At 41.2% G+C, this 17,898-nt stretch overlaps 1 protein-coding gene across 1 annotated transcript in view; it reads right to left on the bottom strand.

Annotated features, from left to right (window-relative positions):
* Positions 1 to 22: 22 nt before the first annotated feature.
* Positions 23 to 17,898, bottom strand: part of DLEC1 (DLEC1 cilia and flagella associated protein) — a 38,418-nt gene continuing 20,542 nt past the window's right edge. The window contains exons 24-39 of the mRNA XM_035554305.2: positions 16,366 to 16,496; positions 14,762 to 14,944; positions 14,173 to 14,240; positions 12,909 to 13,060; positions 12,255 to 12,358; positions 11,215 to 11,285; positions 10,123 to 10,340; positions 9,092 to 9,217; positions 7,081 to 7,203; positions 6,206 to 6,300; positions 6,030 to 6,114; positions 5,283 to 5,483; positions 4,224 to 4,385; positions 3,084 to 3,237; positions 2,359 to 2,482; positions 23 to 168 (exon numbers count right to left, since the gene is read on the bottom strand). Coding sequence (XP_035410198.2) covers positions 45 to 168; positions 2,359 to 2,482; positions 3,084 to 3,237; positions 4,224 to 4,385; positions 5,283 to 5,483; positions 6,030 to 6,114; positions 6,206 to 6,300; positions 7,081 to 7,203; positions 9,092 to 9,217; positions 10,123 to 10,340; positions 11,215 to 11,285; positions 12,255 to 12,358; positions 12,909 to 13,060; positions 14,173 to 14,240; positions 14,762 to 14,944; positions 16,366 to 16,496 — 2,121 coding nt within the window. The 3' untranslated portion in view covers positions 23 to 44. The remainder of the gene's footprint in view (positions 169 to 2,358; positions 2,483 to 3,083; positions 3,238 to 4,223; positions 4,386 to 5,282; positions 5,484 to 6,029; positions 6,115 to 6,205; positions 6,301 to 7,080; positions 7,204 to 9,091; positions 9,218 to 10,122; positions 10,341 to 11,214; positions 11,286 to 12,254; positions 12,359 to 12,908; positions 13,061 to 14,172; positions 14,241 to 14,761; positions 14,945 to 16,365; positions 16,497 to 17,898) is intronic.

The following is a 17,898-nucleotide window of genomic DNA, read 5'->3' as shown; positions in this document are numbered from 1 at the left end:
TGCAGCTGACTTATTACCTTGCCATCCCTTTCACACTGTCCTGCTTAAATCAAATGCAGGTCTTCATACTTTCCGTCGTATGAGCCGCATCCCCTGAGCTGCAGCTTGCAAGGCTTCTCTCCCAGCATCCCCATAATGGTTACAACGGCTTCATAATCGATGTCCTTCCTAAAGTGCAGAGGGAGATGACATTTCAGTTATAGCTGGACCCATCTCCATGGTTCAGGATGATATTAGTTACTTTGTGGAAGAAAAAGGAGAGCGCTGGCTTCAGTTTCAAAAATACAGGGGGGTTTTAAAGCAATGCTACAGTCTCTACCTCAGCTAAAGATACTGGATTATTAATTTCATTGTTGCAAGAAGACCTTGAGTGTCTTCCTATCTGTGAAAGCCAATTTGAGTTTAAATAAATAAAATCAAGCTCTCCTAAGGGATTAGCATTGCTTGGGAACAAATGCCTGCCTGCACTGCTTTGCTGTGACAACTCCTTCCCTCTGACAGACAGGTTTCAAACTGGTAAGTCTGTCAGTGCCAGTAAGTCAAGGGATAATTGACTTGAGTCCACGTTGTAAATGAACATCAAAGAGCTTCCAGCAAGTGGAGTTTTTAGCACTCGTGCTAAGTGGAAGTCTTACAGCATAATTTGCCTAAGACCCAACGCCCTTGGGATCCTCCAGCTGGAGCACCTCTCTGCTGCTAAGAGATTGCCATTGTAAAGGCCTGCGGCAAGAGCCTTGTCTAACAGGCAGCTCTTATTTCTCCTAGTACAAAATTCTGCAGGAAGACTGCTGATTTAGGGAGGTGAGTCAGTAAAATCACCTCACACCTCGCATATCATCATTTACTACTGCCGTGCTGGTGCTGAGCTCGGCAGCGCTGGGAATTGTCTGGCCAGGCCTACACAGGTGAGCTGGCTGCTGGACAGCAGCGCCTGTGCTTCCTGGTAGCTTCAGGCAGGCTGATTATTGTTGGATCTGTTGTCAGACAAAAGGAAGCGCTTCAGGCAGAGTCGAAAGGCACTGCTGAAAGATTTAAGTAGTTGAGAGTCTGGTCCAAGTTGGTCTCTGGTCCAAGGCACCGCTCAGAGCAAGGCCTAACAGCAGCTGCTCCAGGCCTCATCCCGCTGAGACTGCAGGAGCTCCAGGAGTGGAGAGCTCAGGGCCTGGCCTGGGGGACCTGAAGATACAACAATAGCTGTCACCTGTAGGTTGCTTCTTGAAATTTCCCTCTCAGCAGTGTTCAGAGTCCACTGAAATCACCAGGATAGGCTCATCCTAAACTTTCTGCCAGGATGTTAAAACTTCCACATAATGAGTGAAGCTTAAAAAAAAAAAACACTTGTCTTTTTTGGGAGGTGTGAAAGAATATCATGGGACCTTTCCTCTGGCCATCTCAGCAAAAAAACATCATTTGTAACAAAAGCTACGTTTTCCTTCAGGATTTGCATCTCATTAATTACAGCAAAGAAATCAGAGGTTTTGGGTCAGTGCCTCTGCTATTCAGAAGTAATCTGCAGCCTTGACAAAATGTTATGGTAAGATATCCATAAACATAATTTGAACACTACCAGATGTTTATAGGACAAATAAAATTATTTGCATCTGATCTCTTGTGCTCTTTGCTGTTGTCTGCCTGCAGCTCACGTTATCTTTGTCGTACGGAAAACCTTTGGACTAGAAACAACAAAAATGCATTGATTTTTTTTTCCACCAAACATCAACACGACTCAGTCTAAACATTGCACCAAGCAAAGCAAGAGTAAAACAAATTGTATCAGTGCATTAGAATAACATTTTGCATTATTTGCTTCATCGGGTATATATTCTGAGGTAAAGGAATTCAAAAAGTTAACTTTTAGAGCACAAACTATAATGAAGTATCCCTGAGACTGACTGCAAAATACACGGCTCTTTCAGGCAAGACAAACAGATTCTTACTGGAATTTTGAACTACTCCATACACATTTCTCTCTTTGTCCTAATAAAGTGCTAGATGCATAAAGGAGTTAACTGTTGTATCGGCTTCTGCACTGAATTGACAGGCCTGAGATTTGCCCTCTGTTGAGGACAGTACCCTAAAAGAAGGGATTTTATCCAGTCATACACAGGCAGTATGCCATGCCAACTGTTTTAACAGCGTGATTTGAAGTAGGTAAGGCCGAATTTCAGGGTGAGAATTCTAAAAGAAATCCCGTATATGGGAGCAGTGGAGGGAAAGAGGATGGAAGCACAAGATCGACAGGTGTCAAAGGCCTGATAACACAAGAACAGAGCAGAACTCTGCTTTCAGTGACTATTCACAATATAAGTCTGGTCTTGACAGGGAGTAACAGCAAGATTTCAGTTGTGTTAACCGTACCTGGCAGTAAAGGTGATCTGCAAAACGTCCTTGGTAGGTTGGTCCCCTTCATGTGCCTCCAAAATGCCATTAGGAGGGGAGACAGAAAATACTTCCAGGTCATTATTATGCCTTTTCTGTTGATCTGCAGCAAAGAGGGCAAATATCAAACAAAGCAATATGAGACCTGTATAGGTTTGTATAGCATATAGCTCTCAAAACAATGCACCTCCTTACGTGCCAACTAGTAAATCATGTTTTGCACTGTCACAAGCTTTCTGTGCATGTGGCCAGTTTCTATTTTCATCCTTTAATCAAGGAGAGTGATCAATGTCCTTGTGTCAGAATAATGAGACCCTTATCTTCTTTCCTTTGAAGTCCATCTGTTGTTGATCTCATTAGGCACAAGCTCAAACAGCCCTCGTGAGGAGCTGCTGCCTCTTGTTGCCTCCTGGGATTGTATTATAAATGAGCAAAGCATATCCACCAACAGTGAGGGTTGTGGTTTGATCCTTTGGTTAAATCTGGAGTAAAGGCTGAAATCAGCAGAGATACACTGATGTAAATGAAAACAAAAAACAACAGCCACCACCACCCCACGTGAGAACAGAAGCAGACCTGGTATGTTTGGACTAAATATCATCGTATGAGGGAATGCACAGAGTCTTAACAAAACCAAAACAACCAAAAAAAAAAAGAATAGTGAAACTAGAGAGCAAGGAAACCCAATTGCAAAACCCAAATACCCAGCAAAGCAGTCCAGTAACTTCTACAGCCGCTCCTGTTAGACAGGAAGACATGTTCAGTCTTGGTCTGTGCAACAAAGCAGGTCTTGAAATCAAGCATGTCGCAAGACAGCTCCAGAACTGGGACAGTAAGGTATGCAGTCACTGGGACCAGCTACAAAAGAGAGGAAAACAAGAAAACACTTTATTTTTTGTATTGTTTTGTATCTGCTGCAGCTGGATTATTCTTACCTCATGCACTGAATCGAGAGCACTTATTCTGTGTTCTTTCTGTAACAGAGTCAGTTCCCCATTCTACAGCTTTGAATGAATGAAGTTGTTGCTTGTTTCACTGTTTTGAGATAGGTTTTGAAACTAGACTTTGTGGTCTTAATGAAGTAACACAGAGTGAACATTCTGGTTTGTTATTAGGATTTTCTGTGAAGATGCAGACATTACAACATCTTCTTGTCCCCAAGGACTTTATATGGCCCACTGTGAGTCATTGAGTTGGTGCAGATTGCCCAAGATTATTACTATTAAGTTGACTGCATCTTAGATATGGTGCTCGGATCTTACAGATCAGTCCTCAGAAATACCTGGTGTGAAGAAAATGCAGCATACTGGAACTGCTGAAGATTTGGGTGGGGGTTATAGCTTTCCATCTGGAAGAGATCGGTCTTTAAATGTGTGTGGGCTGTGACCACACCATATGAGCTGGGCAGACTTTGGAGATTTTCAAGAAACACTTGGGTACTGCAGGAGGCAGCGCTTGGTGACTCAGTTGCTGGCATGTTCATTGAGACAGTCCTGCTCCCTGCAGTGTCTCAGGACACCGAGAGTCATACTGTGATCGGGCATGTTGCCCTTTGATTGAGACATATTATCTAGGCCTTCCTGCTGTGCAAGCAGTGCTGTTGCAGAAAACAGTGGTACAATCACTATGCTGCTGACCCAAAACCTCTTTGCCAATCAGAGAGTCACGTGCAGGCTCAAAAGCGAGCTATCTCCTTTTGCAAACCTGTGGCCATTCACTTTGACTGTATGCTACAGGTTTACTCTAGAGGTGGCTGTATTTCACAGCTGAGCGAACCCTAAGGCATGTTCATTCTGAATCAAATGTGCTGATAAAACAGCCCAGTGCTGTGTTCATTCTCTTACCTGGGTACTGTGGTTACTATGCTCGATGACCAGATTTTGACTGAACTTCAGATTTCTCTCTCCGTTCTCAAACTGGAGCACTTGGAATCCAGGAAGCATCTGGGTATCTGGCAAATGTTGATAGGTAAGCAACTCCAGAGTTGTGTGGAATGACACTTTCACCTGTGGGAAGAGGAATTCAGAGGACTGTCACATAAGATGGCACTGTGTGCAGGAAATCCAAAGTAAACACTACTCAAAGGCCCAAGTGCACATTTTCCCACTGGAACCCAAAAGTGTTGTGCCAGCAACCAGATTCCCACTGGAATAAAGTGCTTTAATGGACATTAAAGAAAAAACACAGCTTTTTCCTATAAATCGAGTACACAGAGCTGGAGTGTAGAGGTGAACAGCTAATTGCTGAACCACAGGAGAGAAACATTCTCTAGCAAGACAAAAGCGCTCAGTTCCTGAGGTTATAAATACCATATTCCCAAAGATGTTTTAAAAATGTAAGTCTTCTTTCTTCTGACGCATGTGCAATTAAGACCTGTGTGCCTCTAAGTCAAAACGAACATTGAAAAATGAGAAGCACACTTCAAAATGCAGCTGAGGGTTATTCATTTTTGCACCCTAGCTAATTCTTGAATCCAAGATTTTGCTTCCTTTAATGTCACTGTGTACACCCCAAACTAACCATTTTTTTCTTCTCTGAACTGCCTGCATCTAATTTAAGGAAATGAGGGAATGTAGGCTTTGGAAGTCTTTTAAGTAGTCCAGCATGTATTTGGCTATTGATTTAGGTGAGGTCCAGAAATGACACAGGGCTTTCTGCAAGAGTTTGTAATAGGTCAGAGTTGATGAGAAAAGCACAGCAGAGCCACTGTGGAAAAATACTTTGTACCTGCAATATAGCAGGCAAAATTGCAGTTATTAGCATTTGCTAATATACCACTATTTCCACTGACATTGGGAGATTTCTATACTGGTTGTGTTTTTCTTGTGGTTCATCTGGGCCATGCTAACATACCAATTACTAAACTATCTATTCTGGCAGAGGATTGTTTTTTTTGAGCTTACCAGCATGTTTTGCTGGGGATAAAGTACAAGTTGCGGTTGCTGTTCTGTTTCTTCCTTCTTGCTGTGGGATGTTTTGGTGCTCTTCTTGAGATCTGTGCTGGCCAGGCTGAAGGGCGTAGACAGAAGGAGCCTGAAGTACAGAGGAACCTTAGTGCAATTGATGAGTTTCAAACTCTGAGTCATTACTGAATCTGTCAAAACCTGGTAGAAAAATTATTCAAAACTGGTTAGTTTAAACTCCCTTGAGAGCTTTGTGCTAGTCTGGTCTTTCAACAGCACGAGGGATCTGAAGGACTCCATCCCAAAGAAGCCCATTATTTTTTCCTCGTGTTTTTCAAAATTTCTTGAGTAAAAACCCAAAATACAAATAATGGAATAAGGTTAGAGTCTTTGAATGTCAAAGGTCACAGAAACGGACTACGCTGCTCTAAGTGACTCATTCTCCTATCAGACCTTTATGTATTGAAAAGAAGTACTTATTTTTCTACTTAAGAAATCCTCTGCAAATAAAATAATACTAGAGAAAGATGTATAAAATAGGCATTGTCTGAGCTCAGCTATGCTTATTCATGGCTAATAAGTACCTGTAGTCCTTTTAGTTTACATATAACTATGTGCAACATCGAAAATGGCAACATGAGGACACTGGTAAAGATGCATTTTAAAAACCATAACATGCAGCTGTGAATTCTCACAGTAGCACAACAGCACAGTCCAACAGAACACATCTGTGCGTGAAGTACTTACTCCTGACAGAGGCTGATCCGGTATGAGATCACTTGCCATAGAATAAAACATCATTCCTCCATCATGAGCCATGTCTACTTTTAACCTGCGTGTAAAGAATCAGAGCTGGTCAGAGCCCTTCCCTCCAGGCTGATTTATTCTGTGAGTGTGGGAGGTGTCAGTGTGAAGGTTCTTACAGAGCGTGCCTTACGGAGGCTCTCAGGTCTATTCGTAACGGTGGAGCATCGTAGCCGTGTTTGCGGTTGACTTTGTCAGGCACTGTCTTTGCGAGCTGACAACAAAATCCAAGCAGAAGTTCTGTGTAAATGACAGCACTAAAACCCAAAGCCCTGCTTTTCACTTGAGAGGCTGTTAGCCGAAATGGGATTCTGCTTGGCAACGTATTGCCCGTTTGTAAGACGTGATGGCAATGTTCAACTTCTGCCGTTCCTTGCACGGTATTTGGACTCTTCATGACTGTTTAATTCAGACACAGACAGTGCTTCCTCCAGGAGTAAGGAACATTAGGGATGTTTTTATTAAATATTCTGTTATTCATTCATTACACCTCACACCTTTGCAATGATTCATGTCAGAGAATCTCAGAGCAATTCACAAAGCACTACTCAATCCTCACATCAACCTACGAGCTGCACTTGCAGTTTTTGAAGAGGAAGCTTCCCGGAGGAGAGAGGTGCTGTCTGAGATCTCACAGGAAGGTTGGTGCAGAGCCAGGAACAGAACTCAGCAGTCCTGAGTCTCAGTTGCATTGTTAGCTCTTGTTATCAATAAAACCTGATGTTGTGATAGCAATTCAAATCCTGGGCTTTTGCCTGGCGTCTACTGCACCAGACAATGTAACAAGACGCTGACATTCCCACTCCACAATGCTTCCAAGCTAAAAGGTAAATGCAGCAAATGAACAAATCTAATTAAGGAAGGATGTTCGGGGTTGCAGGAAGAGGACTGTTTGCACAGACTGGCCAAGTATACAGCAGCCTGCATGTGAAGTTACAGGAATGGAAACGATTATTTCCTAGTCATCTTTAGCCCTGCTGCGATATCAGTTTACCTTGTCGTCTAGGCTCATGAATCCCAGCAGAAACCCGTCACATTGCACTTCAGTGCCGCTCTCCGGGAGGACATGAGGGGTGAAGGAGATGCAAACGGAGATGCTGCCACCTCCTGGAACCACCTGCAATCGAGAGACGCCTGCTGAGCAGTGCAGGCAGCTGCCGGGGATTGCACAAGCCCTCTGAGCACTCAGCTGCTAAAACCGAGTTATACAAGCAGCCTGAAATCTCCTGGGAATGGGCTAAGCTCAGGGCATGCAGTGAAATGACAACATGTGGCAACAAAACTGGTTTAATTATTTCAGCTGCAAATATCAGTATGGCTATTTTATCAACAGTTCAAGCACAGTCACAGAACAGCTCCCCTAAGCACATATATACAAACCTGTCTGGTTTTAGAAATACTTAATTCTACCCAGTTCTTACCACTCTTCCTCCATGGCTAACTCAGCTGATTCTCCTACAACTGACAGTATCCAGAGCCACAAGAAGCCTTTTCTGAAGATATACAAGTGTGAATTATGAGTGCTTTACAATTCAGTTTACTCTTAGCCATATCTTACTTTACATAACAGCAGGGAATGTACTAACTAGCTACAGTGGATTTTCTGTGATGTACAGGTTAAATAGGTCCTGCATGATTAAACCACGTTATTGCTGCAAAAACACTTTTGCCATCTCCTGCAGAACCAGCCCAGGTCTAACCAAGTTTGTGAGCTCAGGGGGCGTGTGGTGTGTGCTGCTGTCAGGCTCCTGCTGTGCAAAAGCAGCCTCCCTGAATTCATGTGATCACAGGGTGAGCTGTTTGGCCCTGCTGGACCTATGTTCAGAAGAAGCAGAGCTAGCTCAGCTCTCCTTGCACCGCGTTCTCCCACTCAGAGTGGTGAGGACTTAAGGAAGCTCTGCCTGAGGTCTATCTAGCAGATAGCTAGAAAGCTCTGCTGTGTCCTACAACACTGCAGGGTCCGTGCATGGTGGTCACAGAGAGCTTATTTGCTCACAGACATGGACTTGAGCCAGGTCTGGGTAGCTGTGCTGCACATCACCTGAGCTAACAGACCTTCTTGGATCAATAATGGAAACATGGAGGACATTTCTGCATAAAAATACCTGAATGGCTCCATAGGCATCAACTACATCCCACGTGGGCCATGCTCTCTGCTGGCTACACCGAACAGATTCTCTCCACAACGGGGCACTTATGTTACCTATCTCAGTATCAGATCACCCCAGAGCTGACCGTAGGCTTTATTGCTTTCAGAAGCCATTTCCATAATTATTATTATTATTATTTTTTCGATGTATTCTCTAGCTTATTCTAACTTGTAACTGAAACTTTTCAGCAAAAATCTTGCTAATCAAAACTGACACACTGGTGTTTTGGGCAACCCTGTCATTCATAGTTAGATGTTTCAAGAGCTTGATCTTATTTCTAAGGAATTGTGACAAGGTGGCCCCTATTTACAGCAGTTATTTTTGACATACAGTGGGTTACAACTGTTTATTCAGAAAAGCTGTCTACAGAACACCCCTTTCCCAGCAGCCTGCTTTCTAATTCTGCCAGTTTTACTTAGCAAATCTGCCCTGATTAAATTATGTGCTTCTAGAGCATCAGGCTGGATGCCTCCCACTTCATGCCACACACTTCACTGAGGCAACCCAAGTGAGTTGTTCTCTGTTGGTGGTGGTTTTTTTTTTTTTTTTTTTTTTTTAATACTTCAATAGAAACAGATACCTCCAAGTCAGACCAGAGGTGCCACTCTAGGGAGCCCAGTGTAACTGAACACCTAACTCCAGTCATCACATCAGTTAACTGCCCAAACGTAGGCAGGACACTTCTTTTTCTTTTCTATTGACTGCGAAGTCTTCTCATGGTCACTTTCAAGACCCAAAAGCCCCTCAGGCCTACTGTTTAGTAGTCTGCCCCAAGACCAAGCTTCCTCTTCCTTTGTCTCCGCTATCCTACAGAAAACATGCTAAATCTAAGCACAAAGAAAATGTACAGCTTACTATCTGTCTTGGAGTGATGGAGTAGGGGTTGTTAGCAGGAACCCCTTCATGAGGCCGTATAAGTACAGAGACGATCTTCTGCACTGTGGGTTCTTGAGTGATCTCTTCGCTGTCTGTGTCTGAAGACTGCAGGGACACAAGGGTGGGGAATGGTTAAAACCGTTACGCTGCAAAGCAGGAATGTAAGAGAAGTGTACAGGGAACTGTCCGTAAGCATGGCCAGCTCCAGTTTCTGGCACAAAAGCTGGACACATGGATGTGTCCTGCACATACATTTTTTCATGCATAGGTTTGCTCTCCCCAAACCAAAACCTCTTGAAAAATGTGCATGCTTGGGTCCTGTTCAGCAAAGAGAAGCACTCAGCTGAAACAGCCCAGGCCCATTATATAAACCAGCACTCTAGGGAAACAACTCTCCCTTGTTGCACGTGGAACGCTGGAGGTGTATTCAGAACAACTATGCCTTCTGAGCTGAAACAGAGAAAAGGTGCTTCCTGTGAAGCTTTTGCTAGATCCTGCATAATTACTTCTCTCTGTTGCTCCTAGCCCTTCAAGACAGTAAGTTGCCATACTATAATTAAACTTTACATATCATACTCTGTTATAATATGGTAACATCTAACAGAACCAGTCTAGTTTGGCACTGGGACAAATGCCTCCAAGACATTAGCTGCGATTTGAACTCTGCAGGTTAGATTCTGCTCTCTGACTGCAGCACTTAAAGTAGCCATGAGAAAAGTAGATCCAAACTGATTTGTTTGTCGATGACTATCTAAAAATATATCTGCCCAGCTTTTCTAAAGAGGAGGAGAAGCTGAAGAGCTATTTGCTTATAGCTCATTTTGGAAACTGATTACTGATACCTATAGTCACCTACCGATGCATTGTTTTTTTGACTGTGAGAGGAGCTGACATTTAACAATCCAGGCCTTGGTTAAATGTTGTATTGCATGTTCTTGTTTTCAACATTTCATGCCAAGAAACCCATCATGTATCTCAGCAGCAGTATAAAAAACAGACTAACAGCTGACCTCATCGGTGGTTTGCAAGGCTGGATAAACGCTTCCACAGGGACTGGGGGGTTGATCCAATTTTAATGCGATCTCTGACTCCGAGTTGCTACCAGTTGATGCAGTCTCATTTTTATCCATGTCCTTAGGAGGGAAAGGGTCTCCAAAGAACATCAACAGGTCCACCAGCTTTTTATCATCTTTTACTTGGTTGTAAATTTCCCAGTCCAGGCGGATGTCTGAATTGAAAAGGAAAAAGGACAGTTGTTTCTGGTCATTCAGAAGACCCCATTGCTTAGTTGGCAGTATAGAACAAGAAGATCAAGTAAAGAATTTGTTGTCTAGCAACTGGATTTGTATTAGATCACATGTTAAGCTTTGCCATGTTTGCTGTAAACAAACTATATTGATTTAAGAGTGTGTGTGCATACCCTTACTACAGTTTAGCTACTCTCTAGATCCCAAGGTATAGTTTCATTAACACTAACATAAATGATAAGTAAACATTAAAATAAACGGTAAGTGCTTTGTTTGTTAAGCAAACATTTTTGGTGGCATTCAGGAAAAAAAAAAAAAAAAAGGTGATTGAGCATTGCCTTGAAGAGCTTAAAATCTCACTTGAGATAAAAAGACTAAACACAGAAGAGCCTGATGCCACAGATGCCACCAAGAAGCAGGTGAGAATTTCACAAAAACAGTATGGAAAATCCTGAATTCCCATCATTTCAATGAGGAATGAAAGCCCAGATGCACTAGGATAGGATGTGCTGTTTCATAGTAATAACACGTTGAGTCAGTTACACATATTTTCCTGTACTCTGGAGTTCAGATGATTTACTGTTGCAGAAAGCAAACTAATATTCATGGCAATAATGCCCTAATAATAAATACTACCATTCAGATAAAGACCAGTCAACTCGTACTATTTTTCTGTTACAGTCAAGTTAGAAAACAGCTTAGATATTGTCTTACAGACTGTCAATATCTTTACAAAAAACTTCCTGATAAGGAAACGAGGCCAGTTAGTTAACATGTTAATGGGTTGTCCTATTTTTATTATTACAAGGAGCACAACGCAAGCGTTGATGTTTGTTTTACAAAAGTTAGTTTTACCAAACGGAGTAGGATTGTTGAGCCGGACACTCCGAAAGACAGGACACCCTCCAGAAACGTGAGTGCCAAACCTGAGGGGGGAAACCTGCTGTTAGAACATGCAGAAAATAAGTGAAGGTCCAAGACAATTTTTCATTAAAAATTCATTTAAAAGTGGAACATATCTGGCTGCACTGGCAGCCTGTTAAGAATGGCCATCAGGTAACACATGGCCAATACTGCAAAATACAACATTACTTTCTTTAATCAGTCTTTCTTCCAATCTTAGTTGTCTCAGACATTTCAGGGTGAACATGTGAAGTCAGCTTTTGTGGAAGATGCAGGTAGTGGCAGCACACGGCTATGCAGCAGTGGAGTGACCCACGTCAGACACAGATTTCCAGGTGCACAAGGGTCTTTCATGGTGGGTGGCTAAATCCATTTTCTATGCCCCATTACAGAGCTGACACTGCAGACTCTCTTAGGTGCAGTACGACATGCAACGTTAATTCTTCTGAAGTCAGAGAGAAGTGTTTTCTGCTGAGCGTGTAGTGCCCCGGTCCTCATACACCAACCCTTACGCTTTACCCAGATGTGCAAATGGAACTCACTGTGTGAAAAGACTTAAACCTTCCCTTGCCCCTGTGTAATCGGGGCTGCATTTTTCCACGGTCCAAGCAAAGGACAGGGAAAAATGTACTGGGGATGATGAGAACTGCCACCGTGTACAGTTGGTCTTGATCCTGGAGGTCTTTTCCAACCTAAGTGATTCTAATTTCCATCCCAACTGAACTAGATAATTTTGGAATTAATAAATTTTCATGACTGTAAAACTAGAACAGTGATTGCTGGTAAACCTGGGAAGATTTGTTTGCAGATTCTTTTCTAATTATGCTGGCAGAGACAAATGCATTGATGTTATAGAAGCAGATATTGTACTTTGAGAGTCGCTGTGCTGACCTGCTCATTATACCACAAGAAGATGGGAACAGGTATATATGTTGGCTATTGCCCAGTGGTATTTAATTGTCTGACTTCTCTGACAGTATTTTGGGCTGTACCTGATTATGGGTTGCTGTGTTTGTGGTCCTGTCATCTGCAGGAAGATTGGACAGCCTTTCACAGTCATTTGCATAGGAATTAATTTAGTTTGTAAGTCTCCCACCTATTAAAAATGAATTTTTGCTATTAGAATCAAGATATATCTCTAGTACCTGGGTTACCAAATTATGTTTTGAAAACCAATTTGGATTTTCCTATGTTTTTACTGCTATCTTTTAAAAGCACCTAATTCATATGCACCTAATTCATAAGCTAAAGTTTTTCTCAGCAGGAGAATGCAATTGTTCATACATTAATCAGCTTCCCCGAGGCTTTTCCATACAACATAATTAATAATTATATTGGTAGAGAAGAACAGTGCACTGGCCAGCTACCAAACAGATTTCATATGTCAAAATTGCTCCAGTTACTTTAAAGACACATGGAAAACTCCTCAGGGACAGACACGTTACCCCAGAACTACACCAAGCACTGCAAGAGCAAACAATTGTTCCTTACATGTTGTTGGAGGTAATGGTAGCAATATCTACCTTGAACTTTTACAGAAATCCTAATAAACTGAAAAATAATTTTTAAGAGAAAGGAATCTGGGAAATATAATTGGTGTCAAATCTGCCATAGCAATATTTCATTAGAAACCAAGCCCCACCTACCTTACAGACAAGATCATCATGGTATTCTCCCCACATGTTGTTGTAAGCTGTTATTTCTATGATTAGCTGCTGGAAGGCTTTCAGAGTTCCTGAGGAAGGTTGCACATGGAAAGCTACTCCCTTCCCATGAGACAGCAGTGCTGCTGCAAACTCTGAAGGAGCACAGCAAAGAAGTATTTGATAAGTTTTGAGGAAATGGAACAAAGTCAGACTTTCAAAGAAAACACAGGACTGATCTTTAGCTGGTGTTAATCAGGATAACCTCACTGGCTTGAAAGAAAATGGGATCACTTACATAGCCCATATTTTTACTGCTTTACTCCCTTCTGCAGTGGGCCTTAAAAAAAAAAAAAGGCAGTTTAAGTGAGTCAGTTCTTGCAGAGATTATTTCATAGTCTCCCTTCGAACAACCTGTTCCAGGACTCTGAGATATGCAAGGCAACGATTGGTTACATAAAAACACACCCTCAGTTTGAGAAAAAATAAACTGGAATTTGTGCTAACTGGTTATCTTTCTATTAGCAGTTGCCTGTTTACCTCTATGTGCTGTTCAACACAAAGAACGTGAATTACAAAGAGCAGAGCCTTTCCACATTCTGAGTCACTTACTCTTCTAAATCAATACGCTTGCATGGAATCTGTCAGAACAGCTTTTTTCTAATCTTAAGGGCTAATTCAACAGCTGAAAAGCTTTGTCTTTTTAACAGATACCAAACACTATGGCAAGCTACCAATATATCCACGTTTTATTTTGGATACAGAAGACACATCCACACTTTATAGCATTTTGATCCCACTTCCCCCCCTCCCTAGGTCCCAGGTGGCTCCATGTGTTATTGTTTTCAGTACAAAGCATCAGAAATGATGGATATGCTGTGGGGTAGTTTTCTGTATCAGGGAGATAAATAAAAGGGTTTGAGGGAGAAAAGCCTGCTGCAATGGTATCGGAAGACAGTATAGAAAGGAAATGGCCAAATGTTACACATCTTATCCATACTGGGAATGAGCTATAAGTAGAATCACCCATCTTTGTTTATGACCATTGGTTTCTTTTAAAAAAAATAAAAAATGACCTAATGCTTATGCAATGTGGAGTTTCAGTCTCAAGAATGAAGTGAGGAACCAAGCTGTTTAACAGTGTAGACTTAGCCAAACATTCCAAGAAAAAAACTATGTGCCTGACTGGCAGATTTAATGCTGAATGTGGTAGTCAGCTGTTTTTTGCCTTCTCTCCACTGAGTGGGATAACAATTATTTCTCATACCTGACTGTGCTCTTTTGGCTGCATGTTTTGTGATGGGCCCTCTCCTTTTCACCAGGCAGCCTGAAGAGCTTGAAAAAAAAAATTAAAAAAAAAAATGACAATTCTGTAAAATTAGCTTGTCTCTGCTAAAATAACAGCTTCAGCTGATTCCTAAATTCGTGTCCATTATTACTTAAAGAAGGGCTGCCTGCGAAGTATCTTTTGCAAGTAACATACGTGAGTGTGAATCAACTTAAAAGAGTTATAAGGCTGTGTACAACCCAGCACAACAGAGCCTTGGCAGGTACAAAACAGCTTATATCCATTGGCAACAATACTGTTTTGCCATTTATGCTAGCTAAATCTTCTGTCCTGGCACTGCAAGCTATCTGTTCCTGCAGGAAATATCATCAGCATTTTTCATTACCAGAGTCAGAGCTTAAAAAAAAAAAAAAAAAAAAAAATCAAGCAAGCAAACAAAACCAACCAACACTAGAGCATTGCAGAAAATGCATCTCGTGACACAGGAAACAGCACTCTGTCTTGATTTCTGTTTTAATCCAGATCTCCATTAGTATTTGAGTTATTATGCAGAAAGGTTAAGACTTACAGGCAGATTTCTTCTGGAGTAGGTGAGAAGCCAGTAAAATACTCAGCTTCTAATTTAAATGGTGCACTGATTCCAGTGTGATTGGTAAGAATCAGCTGACGCTTTACTATGTCTTTGAATGTAACTTCAGATCCAAAGTCCAAGAGAAGATCACATGGGCTTTGTAATATTTGTCTTCCATCACTGTAAGAAAAAAATAAGTATTAAAACATCAGTCCTATTTTCTTATGCCATAGACAATTTCAGGAGATTTAAGATATGCAAGATGCAATGTCATTGTGAAGACCCGTGTAAAAGGACTAAGATTTTTGTCATCAGCATTTACTGCTTCTAATTTTTTTCTATTTCTACCCTTGTAAGGATCTATTCTGGGTAGAAAGTTTATTGTGTATAACATGGTGACCTACCAAATTAAAGCCATTTTTACTTATATAAAAAAAATGGATAAAGACAACCACATTCAAAAAGAGAATAATCATGCTACATATAAAAATATATATCAGTCAGACATACCAAGTCAAAGAGAACTCTAGCAATGCAACAAGAAATCTTAATGGTCCAAACTACTGGACATTGGGCTTAATTCTGTAAGAGCTGAATTTGCGCATTTTTGGCACTGCAGAAGATAGCTGTTCCTCACAAACATGTTACGGACTACAGAGGCCCCACACTTCAGTTAGCAGGCAGAAAGGTAATTTTCCACGCTCTCTACACACAGAAGCGTCGTGACAGCTGGCAGGTGACAAGTGCCAGGAGCACACGTGAGAACAGACAAAACACAACCATGAGTTTCACTATACGCAGTTAACTTCGCACCAGTTTATTATTCACAAATCAACTAATTCAGAGTTGTTAATTTGGTTTGTTTCAGCTAAACAATGGTGGGAGTGGAATAGTGCGCTAAGAGCTCAAAACCTCTTCTCTTGGGTTTACAAGGATGCTGAATTTGGGTATGGTGCAAACCCAGTACCTTTTCTTCACTCCGCCCCCTTCAGTGAATAGTCCCAGCACATTTTACTGTCCTTGCTGTCTATGTACAGCAGGAGGAAGAATAAAGCTTACACAAACAGCATTTTTTTTTCCCCCTCTATTGTTCTTTTGCTCTGGAAAGAAGTAATTTTTGTTCTGTTAATTTGGAAGCCCAAGATACACAGAGATCTTCAGTTTTATAGGGTGGTACTGTAAAATTCTGCACTGCGCTTGCATGCTGGAACATTTAGTTTGGAAATAAAGTTTGACTGTGTCATTATGATCTGCCTTAAGGTCTGATGCCATGGATGTTTTGTCCATTTTTTGAAATGACAGCACTAAAGCCTTGCAAAGAGATATGTAAATTATAGTTCAATGTCTTCTATCGTTAAAAGATTTTTATTTTTTTTCCCCAAAACAGTCTTTGATATAAAGCTGATCTATATTGTATCCAGCTACAACAAAACTGCAGAGGTTTATCAAACATTACTCTTGCCATGACATTCTTTAGATGTTTTTAATACTATCAAACACTTGGGTATAAAGTATTCTACAGACAGACAAGGGTTTTGCACCTATTACAACTGTTCAACAAACACAACTGGAAGATGACTTTAAATGATGCCTTGATTTACCTGGCAGCTCCACTTTCACACGGTACTGAGTAGGTGACATGCAGTCCTTTTACATCGCCAGAAATGCTCAGAAAGAGGGGTTCAGTCATGTCTTCTATGCTACAGGAAATGACAAGGTCTTTCAGCTCACCCTGATAGGAAAAAAAGTCAAATTTGCTTGTGAATCAAAGATCAGAGATTTCTTAATGAAGCTGCCTTTCCTATTTAGAAAATGTGTATAAACCTCACTGGACAAAAAAAAACAGAACTACAACAGAATCCTGAAATTTTTATTGCATTGATTTGAGTGTACTTCCTGCTAGCATCAGATTTGCTTAGAAGGATGTAACAAGGTAAAAATTTCTGTCTGATTCACATCTTTGTATCTGTATCTGCCTGTAACCCTAAAACTGCTCCATTAGTGATATTTGGTATGCTTCCTGTGTTGCAAGTTTTGAAGTTCTAAGTATTAACCACTTTCAATCATACTAAAATAATTTTCCAGAAAAAAGTTTCATTTCTACCTGGGTCTAAAGCAGTACTTGCAGGATGAAATATGTGGCAAATACACCAGTACTCTAGCTAAATAAACACTACCATCCTTTTTGGCCTTACCAATACATGAATCAGTGTATCCTGCATAAAATAATAAACTGGGATTCATCTCAAGATTCAGACTTCTAAACGTAGCTCTCCAAACATGAGACCTGGAGTTCATCTACGAAGGGGGTTTCTAAATATGAGTTCTAGACCTCCACTGATTCAGTAAGGGTACTTCGCCATCTAGCTCATTCACAATGCAGACAATCTTTCTTGTAGGTGGCTCAGATGGGATTCAGCTCCCCAGCCATAACCAGAAGTGCCCTTTCAGATGCCCAGTGTGCCCTGTTGAGCTTTCAGCTTTGAATGAAAAAGGCTCAAGTCTACTGGAATCCTGTGCCATGTATACCAAACATACATGTTTGGTATCATGTCTGTGTTTCAGAGATATGCTAGGGCAGCTCTAGTGGTCCTGAGCACCTACTTTTAAGCAAATAACTGTGACTTAGGTCTCCTGTGACTGTAGTGGGAACTAATACACCTCATGAACAGGGAGTTTCTTTATTTAAATGCTTTAAATCAGATGTTTGAATGCCCCCCGTAAAGTCTATGGCTGAATTCACAAAGTTTGTGAACTCTGCAGTCTACATCCTGCAGGGTTTTTTAATTTTGAAGACTCTCAGTCCCAGCAGTCTCTTTTAATTTGTTTCCAAATACCAAAATGTCATGAGCCCAGCTGCATTCAGAAAACAAGTACATGCTATATATGTCAGTCTGCTATATTTTATTTGGGATAATCATAAGCATGGATCTGTATGCTCCAAGAAAAGTGACAAGCACTAAGAGTAATTGAATAAGCATTTAAAAAAGAAATAAAACAAATATAGTTGGGAAACAAACAGGCAGGGTAGAAAATTGCACACCATGTGGACTGCTTTAATGGTTGCCTTCAACCATGGTTACCTCTAAAGCAAAGCAATTTCAGAGATATTGTATGTAAAAAACGGAACATTA

This window comes from Cygnus atratus, chromosome 2, assembly GCF_013377495.2.
Source record: "Cygnus atratus isolate AKBS03 ecotype Queensland, Australia chromosome 2, CAtr_DNAZoo_HiC_assembly, whole genome shotgun sequence".
NCBI classification, from domain to species: domain Eukaryota; kingdom Metazoa; phylum Chordata; class Aves; order Anseriformes; family Anatidae; genus Cygnus; species Cygnus atratus.
The sequence above is the reverse complement of the archived record's forward strand: the minus strand, read 5'-3'. Positions and strand labels throughout refer to the sequence as shown.